Raw genomic sequence first — 23,690 nt, 5'->3', positions numbered from 1 at the left:
CAGAAGGGATAACAAGGTGTGCAGGGATGTCAAAGAAGGCCAGGGCAATGCTCTCTCTATTCTCACAGAGCCAACAGTACCATGAAAAGGAGAACACCAAACATCCTACCTCTAATGGAACATTTTAAAAATCACTGTGTGGGCTGGGAAAATGATTCAGAAGGTCAGGGTGCTTGTCACCATCCCTGAAGACCTGAGCTCTACTTAGAGGAAGTGCATGACAGAAGGAGAGAACCAACTACCGGAAGTTGTCCTCTTACCTCCACATGCATGCCATGGCTTGTGTGCACTCACCCACCACCACCCAGGAAATAAATATAATAAAAAAATTAAAAAATAATCTGTATTAGATGGTTTTCATTTTTGGTGTATAATAGGAGGTTAGTGAGCACCACCAACTTCATTTGCACAAAACAAGTCACTCTGTTCAGAGGCTTGCTAGCTTAGGCAGTCACAGTTGCTTCCCTGGTGATCACAGGCTGTTGGCATTTGCCGGGTTTCTACTTGAGCAGACCCATTTTCAATCCCACCAGTTTCTTCTTTTGGTTGAAACAGGGTATACCAAGAGCTCTTAGAAGAGCTATCTCTCTGTCCACACGCAGCTAGAGTGCCTGCACTTTAACTTAGTCAGACACTTCAGGTTATATAGAAGGGGGTGGTTCCCCAGTCATGACTACAGCCACTGGATGCAGGGTACACCTGCCATCCGAAGTCTGTCTGTCAAAGACAAGTGATTCAGATTGCAGATGCACATGCCTTAGCCTTCTTAATATTCTGGTTCTGAGGTTGTTTTCTTTTCTTTTCTTTTCTTTTCTTTTCTTTTCTTTTCTTTTCTTTTTTACTAAAAATGGAAATCATTTTATTGTATAAAACTAAAGAATTAAATGAGACAAATCATCACAAGTTAAGCAGATGAGTCTAACCAACAGGTCCAGAAGAGTTTTCAATGGAGCTCGACATAAAATAATAAAGTTAATTAAAATACTATGAACACAGTTCTTAAGTGTAAACTTTGTAGAGGACAATGCCCTGTCCCAGCCTTAAAAGGTTGACACATCTGGTCAACCAATCCATTAACCATGGACTATGACTTTCTGCAGCCTTCGGAGAAAACAGCATCATTATTTCTTCTATTTTGTCCTTGCATAAAGCTACTACTAGGAATCTACTCCTGCACATGGTCAAACATGAGAGATGGCCAGTGATGTGCAGGATTACTTAGAGAAGCTGCCTGCCACCCTATCTTTCAATTGACCCTCAACGTAAAAGAGAAACAATAAAGCAACAAACCCCAAAGCAATTCTGATTCTACTTCAGTGTGGACATCACGGTAATGACTACAACACACAAGTTCCTGATGGAAAATAGCCAAGACCTGGCTGGGGCTTCTGATAGCACAGCATGACCAAATTTAGGCATGCCAAGGAAGATAGTGCTAGATGCTGTCCTTGTATCTCATTCATTTTGCTGCAGCTGAAGTGGATTATTAATCAATTAATTAATTTTGTGATAATACGCACTTTGCAGCCCTGGCTGGCCATGAACTCACAAAGATCTGCTTGCCTCTACTTCTTGAGTACTGGAATCAAAGTTATTCACCACCCATCCAGCTTTGTTTTACCTTGAAAGATAGTCTTGCCATGTAATCATGGCTGGTTAGGTTTTCACTTAGCATGTCACTTGAAATGCTGGCAAAGGTCCAGGCTTGAACTCCCAAGTGCTGGGATTACAGAGGTGTGCTACTGTTCATGGATAGCACACTCTTTTTAATTAAAGTCATTGATCTTTAAATCATTCCTGGGTTGGTCATGAGAATACATTAATACACATTATGTGTGTTGATGTGGCTCAGATGTCATTCTGTACATCATTCAGAATTTCCCAATTTAGGAGTTACTTAACCTATTCAGACCAGAAAAACCTATCAGTGTGTACGTATGCATGGTGATTACCCAACCCACAGAGACATACTTTGGGTTATAGGAAATAACCACAAAAACACTTAGAAATGATAGAGAATATATAAGCAGGGCATATTAAAGAGTTAAATTAAAAATCCCTACTCCTTTCCCACAATATTTTATGTAAAGATTCACCAGTCCTATCCCAATGCCTTTTAGTGAAAGGATGTCCCAGGAGTTAGTAAATTTTCTAGCATACAGAAGGCAATACATACAGCTATCAAACCAATCAACCAACCATTTAAAAACTGGCTGTAATTTACCAAAAAGAAAAACTCTGCAAATCAAATGAGTCATACATTGCCAAGCAGGTGGCAGGTACAGTAAGAAAATGTTTAGGTTGGTAAATTTACTGTTTCTACTGTTCACCTCATTAAATATCCCTGTGTGTATAGGGCAGTTGTGGCAACAAGGGTGACTGGGACAGCATGTGGGCACATGCACACACGCATTCCCTCACACGTCATATGGGTATGCATGCATGTGGAGCTAGAGACAGACATGCAATGTCTTCTTTGTTCTTCACTATATCTTTTAAGGATAAGGTCTCTCACTGAACATGCTGCTGCTCATTGACTGGTTAGACTGAATAACCAGCAAGTTTATGATGTGCCTGCCTCTACCTCCCCTCCCCATTAGGGCTAGTGTTACAGACATGCAAGACCATGACCAGATCTCCTGCATCCTCTGGGGATCTGAACTCAGATCCTTACTCTTTGGGGGAAGGCACTTATCCACTAGGATATTTGAGCACTATAATATCACATTATTCTCTCAAATATTCTAATGCTCTATCTAGGTTACATCATCATTGTGTCTATTCAAAGGTGAAATCAGTGGGTCCAGGTCACTAAACAAGGAGTGCGGATGGCAGGAGTTGCAATAGTCAGCCCCGGGGACACTCGTATTTCTCTTAATTGTCACACTTCAGTGCACTCATTGTAGGTCGTGACTAAAGCAAAAGCAAGCATTTGGGACAAAATGCATTGTTAAGAGCAAGACCCTTGGACAGTGGCCCCCATACCTCTCAGAGATTGTACACCATTTCTATTTTGTAGACAGGTATTACTGAATACTTCAAGCATCTAAAACAAAAACCAAGGCAGGGCAACCCTACTGTAGCAGACCCCCTGACAACACATTCTTCAATTCAATGCATGCTTATGAAGAGCCTCCTTTTCTTCAGCCTAGAATACCCTAATAAAGGGAGGCCACAATACAACATTGCACACTAGAGAAAATCTGGACTACACAGGTAATTACTTGAATACACATTTCACATTAATCTTGCTATATTTATTCTCTGCTTTATCCAATAACATCACATTTTGCTACAATCTTGAGACTCAACTGAAACTACAATACTTCCCAACTTAGCATGATTTTTTGTTTAGATGAATGAAGGATACTTTCAGTTTCCTGTTTAACAACTAAAAAAAGCTCTATTTATAATTTTTTTACAAACACACATCTCTAAAATGTGAACTGGTACTCACCTAAACCAGACTTCTTTAAGCGTTTTAAGTGCTGGCTTGTTTGTTTTCCAGTGGGAGATTTTTGCCCATGTTTCATTTCTTTATCTGAACTGTCTGCTTCCCCATTTTTAGACTCCGATCCTAAAAAGGGAAATAGTTATTATGCCATTATCTTTCTTTCCCTGTCCTTGACAAGAAGCATCTAAAATTGTTTTAAGAACCACAGATATAATCTCCTTTTTCTTTTCCGGAGTTAATATACTACCTTAGCTACAATCTGATTCCTCTATTGGATATAAAGAGAATAGGCCAATCAATCAATCAACCTGGACAAAAAGCAGGAGCAGATGGCCTAAAAGCAGAGTTTGACGTGCACTCACTGACCAAACAGCTTTTAAATAAAGGAGTCGGATATTTGTAAAAATACTCAAAAAAGCTTCAACACTACGATGCCATTTAGAGATGATATCAGACAGAGAGAAGAATGAAGAAAGAAGGAAGTAGAAGAAGAGGAAGAACTGGACCCTAATCAACAGCTTTATGCTGAAGCAGGAACAGAAAACGCAAACGTTAGTCCATAATGAATGCGAGAGTTCACAGCTGATAAAGCGCCAGAGACAAATGAGAAGCGCAGGTCAGGGCTTCACGGAGGTGGAAAGGATGCTACAAGAACACAGAAACTCATGAAGGCTGCTAGGCTCTGCGGCAAGCACGAAAAACAAATTCACACTCCGAGAGAAAAACTCCTTTCCGTGGTGTTGCACGCCAGCATGTGGTCCAGAACTCAAGCTCAACATTCAAGAGGAAGCTAATGGAAGCAGAGCAAAACTACCAGCATCAGGACCCACTTGCTCACACCTGCCGACATTAGCAAATTAAGTCATTTGGTGACAAACAGGCTGGTGGCTTTCAGACACCACAATTGGGAAATGTTCCACATTCTTAAATCAATGAGATGTACACATCTATAACACAGATATGTTATAGATATATGCATAAAACTGACCCTTACATGAAAGTATCTTTTCAATTTCAAAAGAAAAAAAAAAAAGCCATCTCTCTCTGTCAGGAAGTCTCCCGGGAGGAACTGGCCAAGCATACGATATTTTAGCTCTTTACCTGAAGGCGAATCCGACTGCTCATCAGACACCTTTAATGGTGTCAAAACAACACGAGGAACAGTCTTGTTCACCATCATTGAGACTCCATTTCTTCTTTTCTGCTGCTGCCTCAAAGCCTATAAAACACGATAATAAAATATAACATAAAAATGTATCCACAGTGATTTCTGGTTATTGAATTACATGATCCACTTGCTCATGACTATCTTCAGTCCCACAGAGCCCCTGACTTGTCAGAATCCTTAGTAATCACCTTTGTCCATTTTCCCTCCAAAGCAGAAAATTGAGCTTTGGCAAAGGGGTTTAAGCCTGAGGCCATTTTCGGTCTAATTCTGATAACAAAACACCACGGAATGGTTTATTCTACCTTAGAAGTGTGGCTTGAAAGCCGACAGAACTTGATACTAGGGCTCCCAAGTAAAATAAATGTAAAATAAATGTTTCGAAACCAGGATAAAAATATATGTGTCTGCACTTCTCTTGCAGGTGCTTCGTCTCCAGCGCTGCTCAGTCAATCAGTTAACACCGGGTGTCATCAGTATGTACGGCATGTAAGGACTACTGTATTGATGCATTCACTCAGCCGTGGGGAGCGCTGCACAAAATCAGCGAACATGGCAGGAATCATTTATTTCTGTGAAGGGAATCAGTCCTAATCTTGGAAAGCTTGCAGCCCTTGGCTTCTGTCTGCTTGACTTTGGCATTAACCTTCAGAACACGAACATGACGGGGTTTGGGCAAATCCAAGAAAAAATAGATAGGAGAATATGTCTCTTCAAAATGGGAAAGCTTTGTGATTCATAAATGAATCCACCATGGTGATGGTAATATAATAAAAGACATTTAAAAGTTTTGAAATACAGCTTTATCTAGCAGATCGCTTTATGCAGAAAATTACCTGTAATAAAAAGGGTTTTAAGCACACGAAACAGGAAAAGCCATTAAAACCTGAAGCCATAGGAATGTTGAAATTCCTCAAAAGGTTAAAAGGCTGGCCACAAACCAGTCTCAAATCTTTTTACTCCTGGTTTCTGTGCAATTTCTACTAATTTCACAATGTCTCAGTTAAATGATTAATGTGCTTTGACCAACAGTTGTCATAATCTCCTGAAATACTGCCTTGACTATATATTCCTTGGCTGTCAAAAATAATGTGATCTTATTTACACAGTATATAAGCTGTATATTTGACTTGTTGACCGTAAGATTTAGCAATCACATACTTAAAGAAATGAAAAATTAAACAATACTTAGAGGCAAATTCAGATAAGATTTAAAGCCATATGACAGAAGGGAGAGTTGGAGAATTTATTATAAATGTTATATTTACTAAAGATAACCCCCTAGGACTCTTATATTTATAGTTTTGTGACATCCTAGGCACTGTTGAGGAACCTGAGATACAAAGATTCCTATTAGCCATCCATCTCCCTAGCCTGCTGTCAGTAATAGATTTAATGAGGCCACGTGTGCTATAAAGTATTTAAGGATTTATTCTTTCTTCAAGCTGTGTATATAATTGGATATAAATTGTATAACATACTTGAATAAATCTTTCTTGTCCTTTATATAAGCATGCAAAGCACTCTATAGACATTAACCTAACAATACAAAAAGAATTAGGAAAATCAGTGCTTCCAATTACAATTGAAGTCCTTTTCACCCACGATGGCAATCTCCATAAGAGAATAACGGCAGCCAGTAAATATAGCAATGAATCTCTATGAGTACAGGTACCAATTTCAAGTTCTCTTAGAGAAGTATTAACTTTCTAAAAATACCCTCTCTGTGTGTGCATGTGACATTAGGGGATTATATTATGGAAAGTGTTGATTAACTATTAAAAAAATCAACTAACTAATTGCCTTGATCTCTGTATGGAAAGTCAAAGATGCTATGCTTCTTTTATAATCTGTGATCAGTAACCATAAAAACATAGAAAAAGTTACACCTTTAGTTTCTAGAGCTGAGTGAATTCTACAACCAAAGATTTAACTGGATAGAAACCATGGCAGATGGAATGCAAGAATAAAAGCTATGGCTACTGTGAATTACTGTCAGGTGGGATAAAGAAATGCTAGCGTGGTGTTTATTCAAAGGACATTTCATAAACATGTAAGCTTGAACGATACCTCCCAAAACAATATTTTAAAAAATGATGAAATGCCCCACCCAGTACTCCAGGAAACACAGAGTACACCCATAACATAAAAAACAAAATAGTGTTAAGTACGTGAGAAGCATACATAGTTCTTTGCTATGCCCTTGCAAAATAAGTACTAAGGCTGGAGAAATGGCTCAGTGACTAGGAGTACTTATTATGCAAGGGTAAAGACCTGAGTTTGAATCCTCAAACACCCATGTAAAAGCCATACACAGTCACACACCATTCCTGTGTGATAGAGAATAAAGCAGTTAACAATAGAGGAAGACACCTAGCATCCTCCTTTGGCCTTAATATGCATGCACATAGGCACATGCTCCTGGAAACACACACACACACACACACACACACACTATACAACACACATTATTTTAAATTTCAAACAACACCCAGAGGGTAGACAACAAAAAGGGATTGAAGGGATTGTGTCTGTTTTCTTTGGTATCAGGTTGTAAAGGGGGTTCCTGATGTTATAAACTACAATGCATCTCTTTAGACTCCAACAGCAACTGTTCTGTTCACCTCTTTCCAGGGCACACTACACATACAACATAATGTGGGTCACTGGGCACCCTACACACACAACATAACATAACAGAAGACAAAACAATGCTGTTTCCATTGAGAGCCATCAGATAGCCCAGATATCTTAGTAAGGGAATTTAGACATGCTTCCTTTCTACTAGGTACTTGGACCCTTGGTAGAGGGAGACACTGAGCACTGGTGGTGTAGGGGGGACAGAGGAGATCAGGGGAGACAGTGAGCACTAGTGGTGTGGGGAGGACCGAAGGGAGCAGGGGGGATCACTGAGCTCTGGTGGTGTGGGGAGGACAGAGGAGACTGAGCACTGGCCTTGTGGACAGGACAGAGAGAGCAGAGGGAGAAGCTGAGGTTAGCACGTGCCCATACCCCCCCTAGAGGACCAGCAGCTGCTTCAGCAAATCTAATCCTTGTTTGCTTATTTCTATTAGTAATGCGATTAAACCCAGGGCCTTACACATTCTATGCAAGTACTCTAACAATGAAGCCACATTTGAGCCTTTTGTATTTTTTTTTTTTTTGATACAAGGTGTGACCACATTTCCTAGTTTGGCCTCAGACCTGCAATCCCCCCACCCCACTAACTATGTCTGACTCAAATCTAATTTTTTAGTTCTGTTTTCATGATTATGAATAATGTGTTTTATTTTTTAAAAAAGGTAACTACAGACCACAATATGCGCTATCTACTAAGTACCACCATGAATTTGCCTTTAGACCAAGGAAAGTTAAACACATCCAGACTCCTCCCACTGACTCCTCTGGGTTCTTAGTTCTTACTGGTTCTCTTTCAAACTAGGAGTGTTTTTTCATAGTACCTGTCCCTTAGGGTTTTTGACACATACACACACACACACATGTATGTGTGTTTATATGTACATGTGTACATGTGTGTATGTGTATATATAAATATATATATATATGAAGAGTCCTAGCATAAAGATATAATAGAATATTTTCCTTAGAATGGATTTTCCTTAACCTTAAAATACATCTATGTGACAGATTTTTAAAAAAGAGATAAGGAAAACCTGTTTTGATACCTATGGGGGGTGCATACAAGTGTCCGTAAAAGAGAGAAAATGTTTTTCCATTGTGACATCTTGGGGACACTGTTTATTCTCCTATAGGCCAGTGGTGGCCCTAGTTATTCATCTATACTGACTCTAACCTCAGCATTAGCTACTTAGTCTTCCACATTAGTCTATATTCATTTTAGGAGTACAGTGCCACTGAGGTTCCTTTAACTGTCAGGCTAACCTCTATTCTGAAATGCAAATAGATTGTAGGATTATACAACTCTACAGCCAATCATTTTAAACCCAGAAGGAAGCAAAGCTGGAATCTAAGTTAATAAGCAGATGGGGACTCTAGAAACTCTGAAATGGTCACCCACACAAAGCTGTACATTTTCCAGTGTCCATGATAGGAGGTGCAGTGGTTTGAATGAGAACTGACCCTAGTGGACATCTGAACACATGGTCAACATCTGGTGACACCATTTGGGGAGGCTTCAATGGGCAACCGTGTTCGAAGAATTGTGCCACTGGAAACCGCCCAGTATGTCTAGGTGACTTTTTTTGCTTCACGCTTTTGGTTCAGGATGTGAGCTCTCAGGCCAAAGAAATGAATTACTGGTTATGATCACTTGCTACTTTTTCAGGAGACCCAGGTTCAATTCCCAGGATCCACATGGTGGCTCACAGCCATCTGTAGCTCCAATTTACAGGGTATCTGGTGCCTTCTGCTGGACTTCAGGGTGCCAGGCATACAACTGGAGCAATACAAGGTAGGGAAAACAACCATGCATATAAATATAAAATTAATTAAAAATGTCTCTGAACAAAGGAAAAATAACTTGGCACTCACTTCAAGTTAGTTGTGTCTTTCTGCGAAAGGGAAGGGAAACTGGCAGCTGAATACACTTTCTTTACAGAAATCTAGTGATTTCTTCTTTAGAAAACGTCAGAAAAAAAGCCTTTTAGATAAACATTTCATTTTAGATAGAAAGATTTCTAGATAATGCTCCAGAAAAACGAAAGATGAAAGAAAAGGAAAGAGAAAGAAAGGAAGCAAAGAAAGACCACTGTCATGTCTACTCTAATGGTAGTAAATGAAGTAAAGCTGACTAGCAGAAGCTCTTGTGTTGACCTGGCACTGTAAACAATGAATGTTCACTGTATTTTAATGGAGAAACACCACCAACAATGTAACTTAAGAATGTGCAGAATGCGGTAAGCCCTTTATTGGAAATCTGACAATATCACAGGCAATGAATGCTAACGCTAAAATAACTAGAAATGCACACGTGGGAACAGCTGTCTGTGCTGGGCACAACAGCAAGCACTGTGACTGGCGACAGCAAACCACTGCTGCCACCATAACACAGCAAATTACAGCACCGTATCTGCTCTGCCATGGCACAAGGATGAAGGAGCTGCAGCTTCTACCATCCTAAGAAAGTGATGGAAGTCAACAGAGGCAACACGTGGTGACTGTCACTACCACACCATTGCCAGAACACAATGCACCCTCTTCTCATTTGCCCTATCATTGTCTTTTGCTGGTTAAGATTCCAAAATATAATCTTTCTTAGCTTCCTTGAGAAATCTAATCATTTCACAGTGTCTAAGAATCTCACAAACTAAATACCACAGCAGAGCAGAAACAGGAAACCAGGTCATAGTGGAAGACTCTGAGAATGCTTACAACAGAGCAATAACAACAAAACTGTAGGGGAATAAAATGGTATCCATGCAATTACGCCCATCACATTCACTAACCCCATGATAATTGGAAGGTAAAAGGAATTAGATATCTTGGAACAATGAGAATAGGCTATGCCATAGCCAAGGCTCTCCAGCGTCTGCATGGTCCAACCTACAATTACACTGTGATCAGCAGTTTGAGGTCAGAGAACTTGCTTGTTAAAATGGCATCCTGTGTCAAACAGTGAGGAGCTTAGATCTGGGACATTGTATATGGCTTTGCTTGCAAGAGTTTCGTTTTAGTTATTGATTTATACATTTGTGATGCAAAGGCTCTTGGGCTTGTAGGAATTTGTTTTCACCTACTTCTTTGCATTACAGATCTATTGAATCAGAGCACACACACACTTTAAGAAGAGGCTTATTAAACAAAGCAAAGTGCATTCATATACCCAAAGAGCTACTGGGCATGCTGACCCAAAAGGGCACTAGCAACACATTGGGTTCTGTAGTGTGGGACTTTTTGTTAAGTTTGTATAAATATTTATGAAGTGGGTTGACATTCATGGGGATAAGGTGATCTTCTCTCCCCAGTTATGGTAGATCAGATTCTCTATTTTAGGGCATTTTATCCCATTATCCTTTCGAAAAGCCTACGAGAAGACCTAAATCATAATGCAAATGACATTATAATGAAGCCAGGGTCCTCTGAGGATTCAGACTGTTCATTGGTGCATATGTGTGCTGATGGAGGAAGTCCCCTGGCACCTGGGTTTCTCATAAAGCTCGGGAAAAAAACTAACTGGAGCTTCAAAGATGTTTAACCATGGGAGGGCAAGAATGAGAATGTATTTTTCATTAATTTGTATTGTCTAATGTAGCCGAGTATGGGCCATCACTATGTGCAGGTACTCAACATATTCAGTTCAGTCTGTTTGTGGAAATGCTATTCCTAGTGACCTCAGTGTGTTGCTCTTCTGATGCAATACATAAACTGAAGTATGGATATTTCCATAGATAGTTTCAAAAACAGTATTTGCCCAATGGCACACCATATGTTGATAGGAGATATTGATGATGAGGATAGAATTTGAAACTGCACTTTTAAATTCAAACATTGTCTCTGAGAGTTATAGATGTGACGGTCTTGAACAGCTTAGGTTACTTCTCTGGACCTCGGTTTATCTGAGAAGCAGGTATATGGCTGGGGATGGTGATACACGTAGGACGCGGAAGTAACAGAATGGGGAGTTCAAGGGCATCCTCAGGTACATGCTAAGTTCAAGACCAGTTTGGGCTACATGAGACCCTCTCTCAAACAACAGCAACAAAAAAAATCAAAATGGGCTCACAACTGTTTGCATACTTCAAAGGGTAAGTAATAACGTAAACAGCAGTTCACGTAATCATCACTAAAGTGATTTAGCTGTCTTCCATGCTATTGACTATGATTTGTGGTTGTATACAACACATGTAACATTTATTCGCATACATGGAGTTATGTTCAGACACATATGTACATGTTCACACTGTAGACATTGATAAGAATTCTATAATCTTTCAACTGTCCAAAGTAAATGAAAGGCACATTATGTCTGAGGTTACAATGTAAGTGCTATAAGTTCGATCAAGTTTTAAATGCCGTGTTAAGGCATTCAGCAATTACAGGGATCTCAGTAAAATTCTGCCCGGGGAGTTTTTCTTTGGAATGATATTTATAATACAAATTAGTTATTAATGGAACATTAGCATATCTGACCTATATTGAGCCACAGCTACTTGGTTGCTAATTTGCTACTTGATTATAAGATAGACGTTCTAAGATAGGGAAAAACAACTCTTTCCCATAATTGAGAAACTCATACACACACTTCTAAAGACAAAGTTTAAACTTTAAGCAAGTTGTGCTTCTCATGAACACATAATCTACTACAAAAAAAGGAAAAGAAAAAAGAAAGGAGGAAAGAGTAACCAGCAACAACAACACCGCAAAGTCAAAGTCAAGCATCAAGAACTGTATAAAATTCAAATGACACGAAGCAGAAACAATGGAAGTGAGGGAAAATGACACCAAACACTGCAGAGATCTGATTGGTTCTCTTGCCACTCATGCCCAGCAGGACTCACAATATGCACATCCTCCAGACCACTTCGGGTTCATGCCTTTCATTTATGATCCAATTTATGTTTCTTAAATGCCACAGCCACAAGTGTCCAATTTTGCACTCTTTGTTTTGTGCTGTTTAGTATTTTATTGCCTACATGCTATTTCCTATTTGCTGCTTGAATGGGCATTTGCTTGGGCTTGCCTACCAACTCTATCCTTTATTTCACAAATTAAAAAGGGATATCAATGCTGATCGCAGTTTTGCTCTGCAGCATCTAAGAAATGTCTCACAGAATTCATGATATGAATGGTAAGTTACCCCAAGAAGATTAGCTGTCTGAAGGAAAAATACTGTCAGAACCTTAAATATGGATGGGAGGACCATAATTTCAATAATTAATACAGAGTAGAAAAGTAACATAACTCAATATAAAAATGCTCAGTTTTTATTTCTTTCTTCTTTGAGGCAGAGAAGGTAGTAGAAGCATCCTCAGTCTACAAGCAAATATTAGCTGGTATGGTCAGCCCCATGTGGAATATCAGCAGGAGTAGTGGGGTTGCTGAGAGCTGAAGACTAGCCTAGTGTAAATAGGGAGACTCTATCTTTGGCTCAGCAGTTAAGAGCTCTGCCTGCTCTTTCAAAGGTCCTGAGTTCAATTCCCAGCAACCACATGGTGGCTCAAAGCCATCTCTGAGAGCTGGTGCCCTCTTGAGGAAGAGACCTGGTCAGTTTTCCTCATCAGCTTAGACCATGAAATCCAATATGGACAAGTTCAAGTTCAACAGAACCCATCATATAAGGGCTACCCATGCATGTTTCAGCATTGCCAGGGCATACACTTCATTTCAAATTTCATTTTCATTTTAACAACAACAACAAAAACAACCAAACTAGGGGGGACAGGAAGATGCGGAAAAGGATGAAGAAGCTACAAGAGCATCAAGAAAAACCCTGTCTGTTGGTTTCGGAAAACAGGGTTTCTCTTGTCCTAGTTATACACACATTACAAGAACTGGGACTCTGTTCCTGACTTGGTGGAACTGCAGGAGGAGTGCATTAAACACAGGTGGGCAGGAGAGCAGGATGAAGCTTACACACTCATATAACCACTACTGTGCAGCCTAACTAACCATGGCTTGTACACCCAATGTAACCATTATTGCACTTATCCAACCATGGCTTACACACTCAATATAACCATTACTGCACAGCCTATCTAACCATGGCTCACACTCAGTGTAACCACTACTGCAAAGCCTATCTAACCATGGCTTACACACTCAGTGTATCCACTACTGCACAGCATATCTAACCATGGCTCACACACTCAGTGTAACCACTACTGCAAAGCCTATCTAACCATGGACCTTTCTTTCTCCTCACAGTTAAGCACTTGCTGGTGTGGGACAGAAGCTGACACCCAGTGGGGATCATGGGACAACCATGCTCCATCACAGCTTCCTACACATCATCTTGACTATTCCTCAGCTCAATCTATGTGAAAAGTACTCTCACTGATCCCAGTTTTGATGGGACATAAGCAATTCAGAGAGGAAACTGGGTTTCCCAGATTCTCAGAACAAAAGTATTTAAACCAGGCTATGTGAATATCCAGAAACCAGTATCACAGCCACTACCTCTACCACCATCAAAGCATGAGGCCAATCAGGTCAAGGCCACCAAGGTCAGGGAGTTTCCATGATAAACAGATGAGACTTCATCCAGTATCAAATAATACCCTTTAGCGTGGCAATGGCTAACTAAACAGGATGATCATAAACAAATATAATTTTTAAATTATACAACACAATTATGAGCCCAACTAGATTTACTATAAATCACACACACACACACACACACACACACACACACACACACACACACACGACTTACATAACTCCAAGTATATTTTCTATTCTGTTTTACATCAAAGTTCTTAGTCCATCCTCATCTAATTTTTAATATACAGTAAGATTAATATTCTGTAATATTTAATATTACAGAAACAGCCAAATCCAGAGAACTTTGGTTACTTCCTGATTTTAGGCTCCTAGTTACCTTATTTCGTCTGCGCCACAACCATAACTTTCTATGGGCAGAACTGAAGGGCTATGCTCAGAAGATGGCCGCTTACCTGTTTCAGAGCCTTTTTGGTGTGCTGCTGGAAGGAAGACACCAGCTTGCTCTGCACCGCCGTGTTCGTAAGGCTGCAGTCTCGAGTGGAAGATACTTCATCCGTTACCTGCTTCATACACACTAGAAGCAGAGAGAGATAATGATATTACTAATTTGAATTCCTTTTTTTACACCCACTGTAATTAACTCACTTGGAGCTTTCTCTAGTTGAAAATGGATACTTAAAATACAGCAAAATAGCACAGTACGAGGAGACGTATCTGGATTCAAATGGAAGGGATCATTTAGTAACGGTGGCCACAGTTCCACTTAACTGCTTAGGCAGCCGGGCTTTGGTTCCCACTGGCAATTGTGTCTGTGTCACGACATACACACAGCCATGTACCTGCCTTACAATGTGGGGGTCAATGGGTCCTACGTCTATCTTCATATACAGATCCTACATTGGAAACATCTCAGTGAGAGAAACTGACTTAAGCAAACTCAGGTCTGCGGATTAAAACTCTCATTCTTCTGCCCAATAGCCAGCCCCTGGAGAATCCATGGTGCCCCAGGCTGTGCTTCTCTTCCTATGGGATGAGATCCATGATGCTTAGTATCAATTCAATTCACCCTCTGCAGGTAACAATGAGTTCTGCCCATCTTTGTTCAGTCCAGGCCTTCGCTTGACCTATCCCACATAGGGAATTTTCCCTCTTAACACTGTTATTGGTAACTGGTGTCCTTCTGAAGTGGGTGACCATGGAACATACAAGGCCCACTGCTCTGTGAACTATTTGCTTAGGAGCACTTCCTTCAGCCGTCCTCTACATGGGAGGGTCTGGGCAGGAGCCCAGGTCAGGACCCTGCTATCCATGGACTAGAGGAAGGGGAGAGATTAGCGGAAGCAAAGTGGGAACGTGGCTGGGTAGGTGGCAGAATGGAGGCATATGTCAAAAGCAGGAGGCAAGAGGAAGCTGCAGGGAAGAAAATAACCCGAGAACATATTGTCAAAGCTCAAAACAAGGCTTTTTAAGGGCACCGGGTAACAGAAAAGTCAAGACTATTTTCCCAGTGATGGCAACTTGGGGGAGGAGGTGTGGAACAGACTTTTTAAGAAAACCACAGAATAAAGACTGTTTAGTTATCAATAAACAGCACATTCCCTCAGTAAGAGGAAAAACAGTTATTGTAGTCCAAAATGGATACACTCTTTACATAAGATTTGCTTTTGAAAGACTAGCATATCCTACCTAGAATTGAACATGTAATTAATTGAAAAGTTTTGTTGAAACCATAGTTAATTGAGTTTTGTTTTAATACAGAAAGTAATTAGGAAGCCAAAATGAACATATTTAGCAAAATATGTTAATTACTGTTAATTACATTTTGAGAAACTTTTCATATGGGAGCTCAGTTAGTTCTTAGAGTTTGTTTGTTATAAGAAAATGTGTCATTTCCATATAGGGCAGAGAGAAAACTAGAGCTCAGAAAAGCAAAGAAATGCATACGCTGTTACAGAAGTGAGCTCATACCTGAGAGCCCAGTCTAGCCCAGTCCCATGAGGTCATACCTGGGATTCCAGGCCATTGCTGACTGCTTGACACCAAAAGTCCTGCCTCCCAAAGCAAAGATATGATGCAGAAAATCCCACATTTTAAGAGTTATAATTTAGCTGTATGATGTTGGATGTACTAAGTGGAAAGTTAATCGGGCTTAGAGGATTAGGCTACTGAGTGGGGGAGTACCTTACCCAGAAAGCACTAAAGCAAACACATTTTGGTATATGCTTCCTGAAAGATGGCTCAGAGTTAAAAGGGCTTTGTGTGCTCTAAAGCACACAAGCTTGGTTCCCAGTACCTGCGTGGGTTGGAGCAGAACTGTGGATAATCCCAATTCTATGGGGTCTGATGGCCCTTTCTGAACTCTTCAGGCAACACTCACATACATCACAGAGAGAGAGAGAGAGAGAGAGAGAGAGAGAGAGAGAGAGAGAGAGAGAGAGAGAGAGAGAGAGAGAGAGAGAGAGAGAGAGAGAGAGAGAGAATCTTTTAAAAAGATTTGGATGTATATATAGAGACAGAAGTCTTTACAGATCAGATGGCTTTATTTTACTTGATACAGTAAGACAGTTTTCATGAAGACAGACTGGATGTCATAGTAAAGACTCCATTATAACATACCCTGAGTAAACACCGGGTACCAGGCTGATCTCCTTGAGTGACTACTGGATTGACGGTTGCTGACACTTCACCAGCACTTCTTCACCAATAGATACCTATCAGGTCACACTTAAAAGTTAGATCCATGCAGATGCTGCTCTTAAGATTCTGAAGCCTCTACAATGTGTGGCCAACAAAGGAGGTGGCAGAGAGACCAACTAACTGCCATGGACATAATAAAAGTCCAGCTAAAAGTAAAGACGGCATTAGCAAATATGCTTTATGGCTTCTACATTCTGTGTGCCGTCTCCACTCAGGAAACTGAAAATTTACTGACCGGATTAATGGAGAACCAAATGCAGGTAATGAGAACCTCACAGAATAAATGAAATTGCTTTAGTGCAATGAACATATAAATTCAAATTTACTACCAATTTGTTTAGGAAATATTTTTACTAGTAAGTCTTTTGAAAAAAACTATAAAATCTTTCTTGTTTTACTTTGTCTATGTGTATATATGTTTTACAGTCTTTGCGTGGAGGTCACAGGACAACTTGCAAGAGGCAATTCTCTCCTACCAGGTGGGTCCTAGAGATTCAACCCAGGTCCTCAGTCTTGCTAATACATGTCTTTACTGGTGAACCATCTTGCTAGCCCAGAATCATCAGTCTTCCAAATGTAAACTTTAATGCAGTGGTATCAAACACTAACAAGTTCTGAACAAATACCCTGAACCTTTGCACCCTTTTCATTATCTAAGTGCTTTGAGAGCACAGTGCACCTGTGTGTCCTTCTGGAAGAGAGCAGCTGCGGCTGTGACCATCCTCCTTCTTGCCCTCTGACCTAGGATGCCCCCAATATCAGGAAATCTACTTTAGGGTCAACGAGTATGTCTCAGCCCTGCTGTTTTCCTGTGTTCATTTGCAGTTATTCACAGCCATTTACAAGAGGATGTTCAGTGCAGAGCCCAAAGTGAAAGAGGTTGTGTTGTGGACAGGGGGGGGGGGAGTTGGGCCCTATAAATATCATGACATGCATTCTCAAACTGGGCCTTCCCTGAGCCCACATTACTAGCCTTCCCCTTCTTTCAAAATGCAATGCAGCACCACCAATAACCCTGTTTCAGCTACTACCCCCTCACATCTCCCATTGATCTTGACATGATTCCCTGGGTCAAAATGGTTTTCTCCAAATATTTACTTTGGATAAAAAAAAAATACACTATTAAAATGGGGAAAGGAAATGCACTCAACAATAAATCTATAAACGATTGTGCCTTGGCACTGGGTAGAGATGTAACCTATCCCACATGGTGGCATGTGGTGAACATGCATCAGTTTAAAGCTCTGACAAATGTAAACCTAAGGTTTACTATGAGCCCCTGAGTTAATTTCTTCATTCTTTTGCCAAACACATGACCAGAGGTTAGCAGCATGGAAAATACCCCATCCGCTGAGGAAACGGGCTATGCAGACTCATATTCTGAAAAAGCACAAGGTTTTTTTCCTTTTTCTACTTGTTTTGCAGCTGTCTTAAGAATAGATGTGATAAATAAATAATTGGAGGCCTGAGTATTCATCTAAGAGGTGGAGCTTGATTTGTGAAATGGAACCTGAAGATAAATTAATGTGAGAGAAGAGGTCAGAGGAAATTCCCTGTAAGCGAAATTACAACAGGAGCCAGGAAATCCAACCACGGGGACATGTGATTTATCTAATAAATATCAAAGCTTGACATGCAGTTTAGAACCTGATGTCCTCTTGGCATTTAAGACAGAATGAGAGCTGGGATTTTCTTTACTATTAAACTACGTCAGTATGATCACAGAATTAATGACAGGTCTTTGCATGTTAAAAACGCATAAACATTTGAAAAGGATAGCCTGTCCTTCTCATAGGTGAAATAAACACACTGAGAATAAAAAACAAACAAATACAAGGAGGTACATAGAAACTTCATCCAGTGACTGATGGAAGCAGAGGCAGAGACACACATGGGAGCACTGGGCTGAGCTCCCAAAGTCCAGTTGAAGAGTGGGAGGAATGAGAATGTGAGCAAAGAGGTCAAGACCATGATGGGTTCACCCACTAAAACAGTCTACCTGAGCTAATAGGAGCTCACCAACTCCAGCTGGACTGGGAAGGAACAAGCATAGGACCAAACTAGTCCCTCTGAATGTGGTTGACAGTTGCATGGCTGGGGCAGACTGAAGAGCCACTGGCAGTGGCACCAGGATTTATCCCTACTGCTTGAACTGGCTTTTGGGGAACCTATTCTCTTTGGATAATAACTTGCTCAGCCTATATATAGTAGGGAGGGCCTTGGACCTTCCCCAAAGCAATGTGCCTTACCCTCTCTAAGGATTGGATGGGGGTGGGGTGGGAGGGTTGGTGGAGGGAATGGGAGGAGGGGAGGGAGTGGGAACTTGGATTAATATGTATAATGAAAAAAGATTGTTTTCTTTTTAAAAATAAAAATAAAGAAACAAACAAGAATGAGGATTTTTGCTGGCTGAGTTGGTGTTCAGTATTCCTTAAAAGGCACAGCGATACCATTGCATCCTTAATTTTGCTTGTCTCCCAAATAAGGCAAACTGAAAACAGTTTAATTTAACTATAAACTTGGCTCTCAGCTATCATTTCACACACGATCTACCCATCCACTGAAAAGGGCTAAGAGCACAGGTTATAGGCACTATGAAGGATTCTTAATGACCAGAGACAAGGTGACAATGTCTCAGAAAACTGTGGTCTTTTTTTCTAGGTGTCTCCAAGTTGTCCTCTGGCTTCTATTTTATATTCTATTAACCTTGAACATCAATGTATGGCATGTATGGCAATCATCAATGCCACACAACCTGCACGTGGTTAAAGTGGAATGGTACCACGAAGATCCTCTTCTAATTCACCTGGTAGTTTACTGGCAGAAGAACAAATGTCCCACAAATCTAGCTTTGACCTTCAACTCAAGCTACAAATGAGGGAAGAATCAAAAAGTAGATGTGATTGATCTGCATTTATTTCTGATGTATTTCTGGTCTCATATTGTGCTGATGTAGCCAAAGAAGGCATTTGACAATACTGGAACACAAACCCCTGCTGTTTGTTGCACTGGCTCTCACTAGATCCTTCTCAAGGAGTCATAACCATCATTCAATCTTGTAAACTTTCCTCAGAAGATCAAACTCAAACAGCTTCTCCAAAAGCTCCCCTAAATGTTTCTGCAGAAGGAATACTTCCTTCTAACCTTCGTCCTTGAAAGTTAGTGGATATACTGCTGATTTGTCTCTGCAGTGATGGGATATGTTCTTGCCCCAGCAGCCTTAGGCTAAGCAACTCAGGATTTATGTGCAAAGACAAGCTGTTCTATGCTCATTACATTGGATTTTTAAATCTGACTTTCATTAAATTAATTTAAAGTATCTATCATTGAAGTTAACTTTTAATCACTGCCTTTATCAAGAACTAAAGAAAGAGGAGAAAAACAGATGTAGTTTGTATTATGGAAAAGCATACATAAAAGTTCTTAAAATTAGGAAAAAAGCAAACTTTTGAAAAATTAAAACATACATATATCCTAAAGTCAACTAAGATAAACAGGAAAGCAAAGTTAAAGGACATCCCCCCCAACAAAAACAGATGGAGAGTAACATGAATGGGAACTAAGCATCTCTGTGTCACCTTACTCATTGTCTTACTTTAAAAGAAAAGCCACAATTTTATGGTTCTTGCATAAGGAAATAAAAACAAATTTTCAAAGTCAAAGCTAAAAGTCATTAAGCTGCATAAAATGGCAGGGGCCGTGTAGGCACAAACCACAGTGCATGCCAGGGCCTGGATTGTACTCAGGCACTGCCTTTTCATTCTCTTCACTCTGTGTGGCCCTCTAAGCCACCCACACAGGCAACAGCTATTTGAGAGAGCTCTACTTCAAGCGCCTCCTGAGGGAAAGGGTATGGACTTCAACCATTTTTATTTCTATTAATTTTCTTCTAATTCTCCTTATTAGTTTCCTAAGACAATCATAGATGATGCTCTCAAACACCAACAGATTCCTATAGAAATGCCACTACTATTATCTTAAAGCTGAAAAACTTCACTATGAATGGACATCATATCAGACAACATTATGGGGACAACACTGTGGCCACCCATTAGGGCTCATTAATTCTCCAAAGTTGGCTGGGTTTTCTTGTTTATTTATTAATCACTAGTTCAGTCATATAACTTTAACTAAATAGGACATTGTCATTTATATGCACTATACATTGAGCAGATCCCCTTCAATCTCCTACCCTCCCTTTTCTCTTTCCATATTTCCTTTTTATCCTTCCATCTAGTTCCCTCTGTTCTTAAAAAACAGCTTTGCTTCTGTTTATGACATAGCTACATACATATATAAATGTATGTATATATAATAGGATTGAAAATTGAGAGAACATATATGACATTTGTTTTATCTGAATAGAATTAAGTTGCTTGATATGATAATCTGAAATTAGAACTATAGACCATTCTCAAACAATGAAGAACAAAGAGTTAAAAAAAACATACAAAAATGCCCATGATTCAATTGTGGGGCCATGGGACTTATCTTTGTTTAACTCACCATATTATGTGTTAGATACGATCGTGACATTTTTAATTAAAGTATGCTTTTGTGTATCCTTTCCATATCCTTCCCTTCCCTGTACCCATCTCCCACTCTTCGCTCCCCAGAGATAGAGATATATACCTTTCCTCTTTCATGTCTGACACACCCTTGCCCACTCCACCCTTCCTTATCACTTAATATTGCCCTCTCTTGATCGTCTTCTTCCTGGATTTTTAGATATTATTCATACTTAAAGCTGATCACACGTATATGTACACATTATAAAACTATAAAGTTTAAAATTTATCCCCCTTTTTCAAAGAACAATGGTGTAGAACAATTAAATCCAGAGAAAACTATGCCAATGGAAACATAATAGTGATAACTCTACTTTGTTTTGAAAGATCAATAAGCAAGTGATTCCAGAGTAAAGCCCACATGGGAAATTGTCCAAAGGTTTCAGCTTGGATTACAATGTGTTTCTGTGTAGTACTTACATTTGAAATTGTGTAAGCAGATCTTCTGGATCAATGCAGCAACTAAATGCATGCCAAGAAGTATAAAAACTGACATAAAAAAGAACAGGAAACCCATTTGACCCCAATTAAAATTTTCCTGGACTCCAATTCTATCCGAGAAAGGTAATTCCTTAGTCCTTTTTGGATCCAGCCTATGGAGAGATGTCTTCTCTAAAATGATTCCTGGGTCAAGGTGGGTACAGTCAACTTGCATTAAAAAAAAACCCCTCCAAGGGTATGATATGCCAAAACAAACTAGCAACAGAGAACTGTTAGCAATAAAATAACGGAAATAGCAATTTTCCCAAGAAACCGTTAAAGAACAGAGTCTTGACATTTTAACCACTGAGGTTCTTGATATTATTTAACATAATAATATGTATGAATAAAATATAGCTGAGAGAATGAAAATGTTACTATGTTTCCAAAATCTGCTTCATTAGCTCTGTGTAGCCTTATTTCATAAAAAAAAGAAAAAGAAAAGAAAGAAGAAAAGTAATAGTGAACAAAGATGCCACTGTTACATTTTACTAGTTTGCTTCTCTATTGCAATGATAAAAACCATGACCCAAAGTAACCTGAGGAGGTAAAGGTTTCATCTTACACTTCCAGGTCATGGTCCATCACTGAGGGAAGTCAAGGCAGGAATCCAGAACAACAACCCTAAGGAAAGTTTCTTTATTAGTTTGTTCTCTGGCTGGCTCAGATAGCTTTCTTATGCAGGCTAAGACCACCTGCCTAGGGATGGCACCACCCACAGTGGTCTGGGCTCCCCTATATCAATTAGCAAACAAGACAATGGCCCACAGACCTGCTCAAAGGCCAACCCAAAAAGAGGTTAATTGTTCAATTGGTGTTCCTTCTTCCCAAGTGTGTCAAATTGACAATAAAACCTAATTATCACATACATGTATGCATGCATGCGTGCATGTGTGCATGTGTATACATGAGTATGCTGTGTTTATGTATGTACATGAACTTATGTCATAAAGCACAGTGTTATGAATCTCCTTAGTGATTTTGTGGCTGATATTGATTAGCAAATTGCAGTTGCCTATGACAGAACTGGTATAGCATAACTGATTTAGAATGTCAACAACTGGTTAATAAACATTTTGGTTTGTGCTGGACGAAACACTGAAGCTGCAAAGGAAACTGAGAACATTTCCCACATGGAAGATGTGCTCCTTAGACGTCTTGATTAATCAGTCATTCCGATTTAACTCTGCTAATAGCTGTGCATAACCTTCAAAGCCTCCCTTTAACCGCGAGTTAGACACGGAGAAAGCAGCAAACTAAAATGCATATTTAACAAGGAAAGCATGCCTAAGAAGTTCTACCTTCTAGCTGCCTGACCCCCATCCTATCATAGACACTGTAAGGACTTCTCAGAAAAATGGAAATGAAGAAAAGCAGATTCTGTTTGTATAGGGAAACTACACCATAGGCATTTGGGGTGGGGAGGGGGGGGCTGATAATGTGGAAACCTAGTGCAGTGGAAACTACTTGGAACCTATGGGGTGACCCTAGCGAGGATCCCTAGTAATGAGGGATATGGAGCCTGAACCAGCCATCTTCTGTAACTAGAAAAGGTTTCTAGTGATGGGACTGGAACACCAAACCAGCCACAAAACCTTCTACCTTCCTGCCTGCAAGATGTGCTGAGGTAATGGAGGCACAGAACTGTGGGAGTCGCCGACTAATGACTTGTTCAACTTGAGGCCCATGTCATGAGAGGGAGCCCATGCCCAACATAGCCTGGAGGGCCAGACACCAGAGGCTGGATAGCCCAGAGACCTAGAATAGAACCAAATACAACTAGAAAAAAGTGAGTGAAATGATTTTTTAATGATATTCTGCTATAGCTAGAGATCAGTGTCTAGTCATCAGGCTTCATTCAGCAACTGATGGAAGCAGATGCAGAGACCCACCGTCAAACACTAGGTGGAGCTCTGGAACCCCAAGGAAGATGGAAAGAAGGCTTCTAGGAGCTATCACGGAGGACACCAGAAGAGCATGTCCCATAGAACCAATCAAGCAGTGCTCATAGCAGCTCACAGAGACTGATGCAGCCATCATGGAGCCTGTATGGGTCTAACCTGTATGGGTGTAGCTTGGTGTTCTTGTGGAACTCCTAACAGTGGGAGTTGGGGGGGGGGTGTTTCTGCCTCTTTTGCCTATTCTTGCAACCCTTTCCCTCATACTGGGGTGCTTTGTCCAACCT

The 23,690-nt window shown here is 40.2% G+C and overlaps 1 protein-coding gene across 1 annotated transcript in view; it reads right to left on the bottom strand.

Moving 5' to 3' along the window:
* Positions 1-23,690, bottom strand: part of Asxl3 (ASXL transcriptional regulator 3) — a 141,781-nt gene that overhangs the window by 73,624 nt on the left and 44,467 nt on the right. Inside the window, exons 4-6 of the mRNA XM_038332071.1 lie at positions 14,213-14,334; positions 4,556-4,673; positions 3,458-3,577 (exon numbers count right to left, since the gene is read on the bottom strand). Coding sequence (XP_038187999.1) covers positions 3,458-3,577; positions 4,556-4,673; positions 14,213-14,334 — 360 coding nt within the window. The remainder of the gene's footprint in view (positions 1-3,457; positions 3,578-4,555; positions 4,674-14,212; positions 14,335-23,690) is intronic.

This window comes from Arvicola amphibius, chromosome 5, assembly GCF_903992535.2.
Source record: "Arvicola amphibius chromosome 5, mArvAmp1.2, whole genome shotgun sequence".
Classification (NCBI taxonomy): Eukaryota; Metazoa; Chordata; class Mammalia; order Rodentia; family Cricetidae; genus Arvicola; species Arvicola amphibius.
This window is presented reverse-complemented; position numbering and strand designations above follow the sequence as displayed.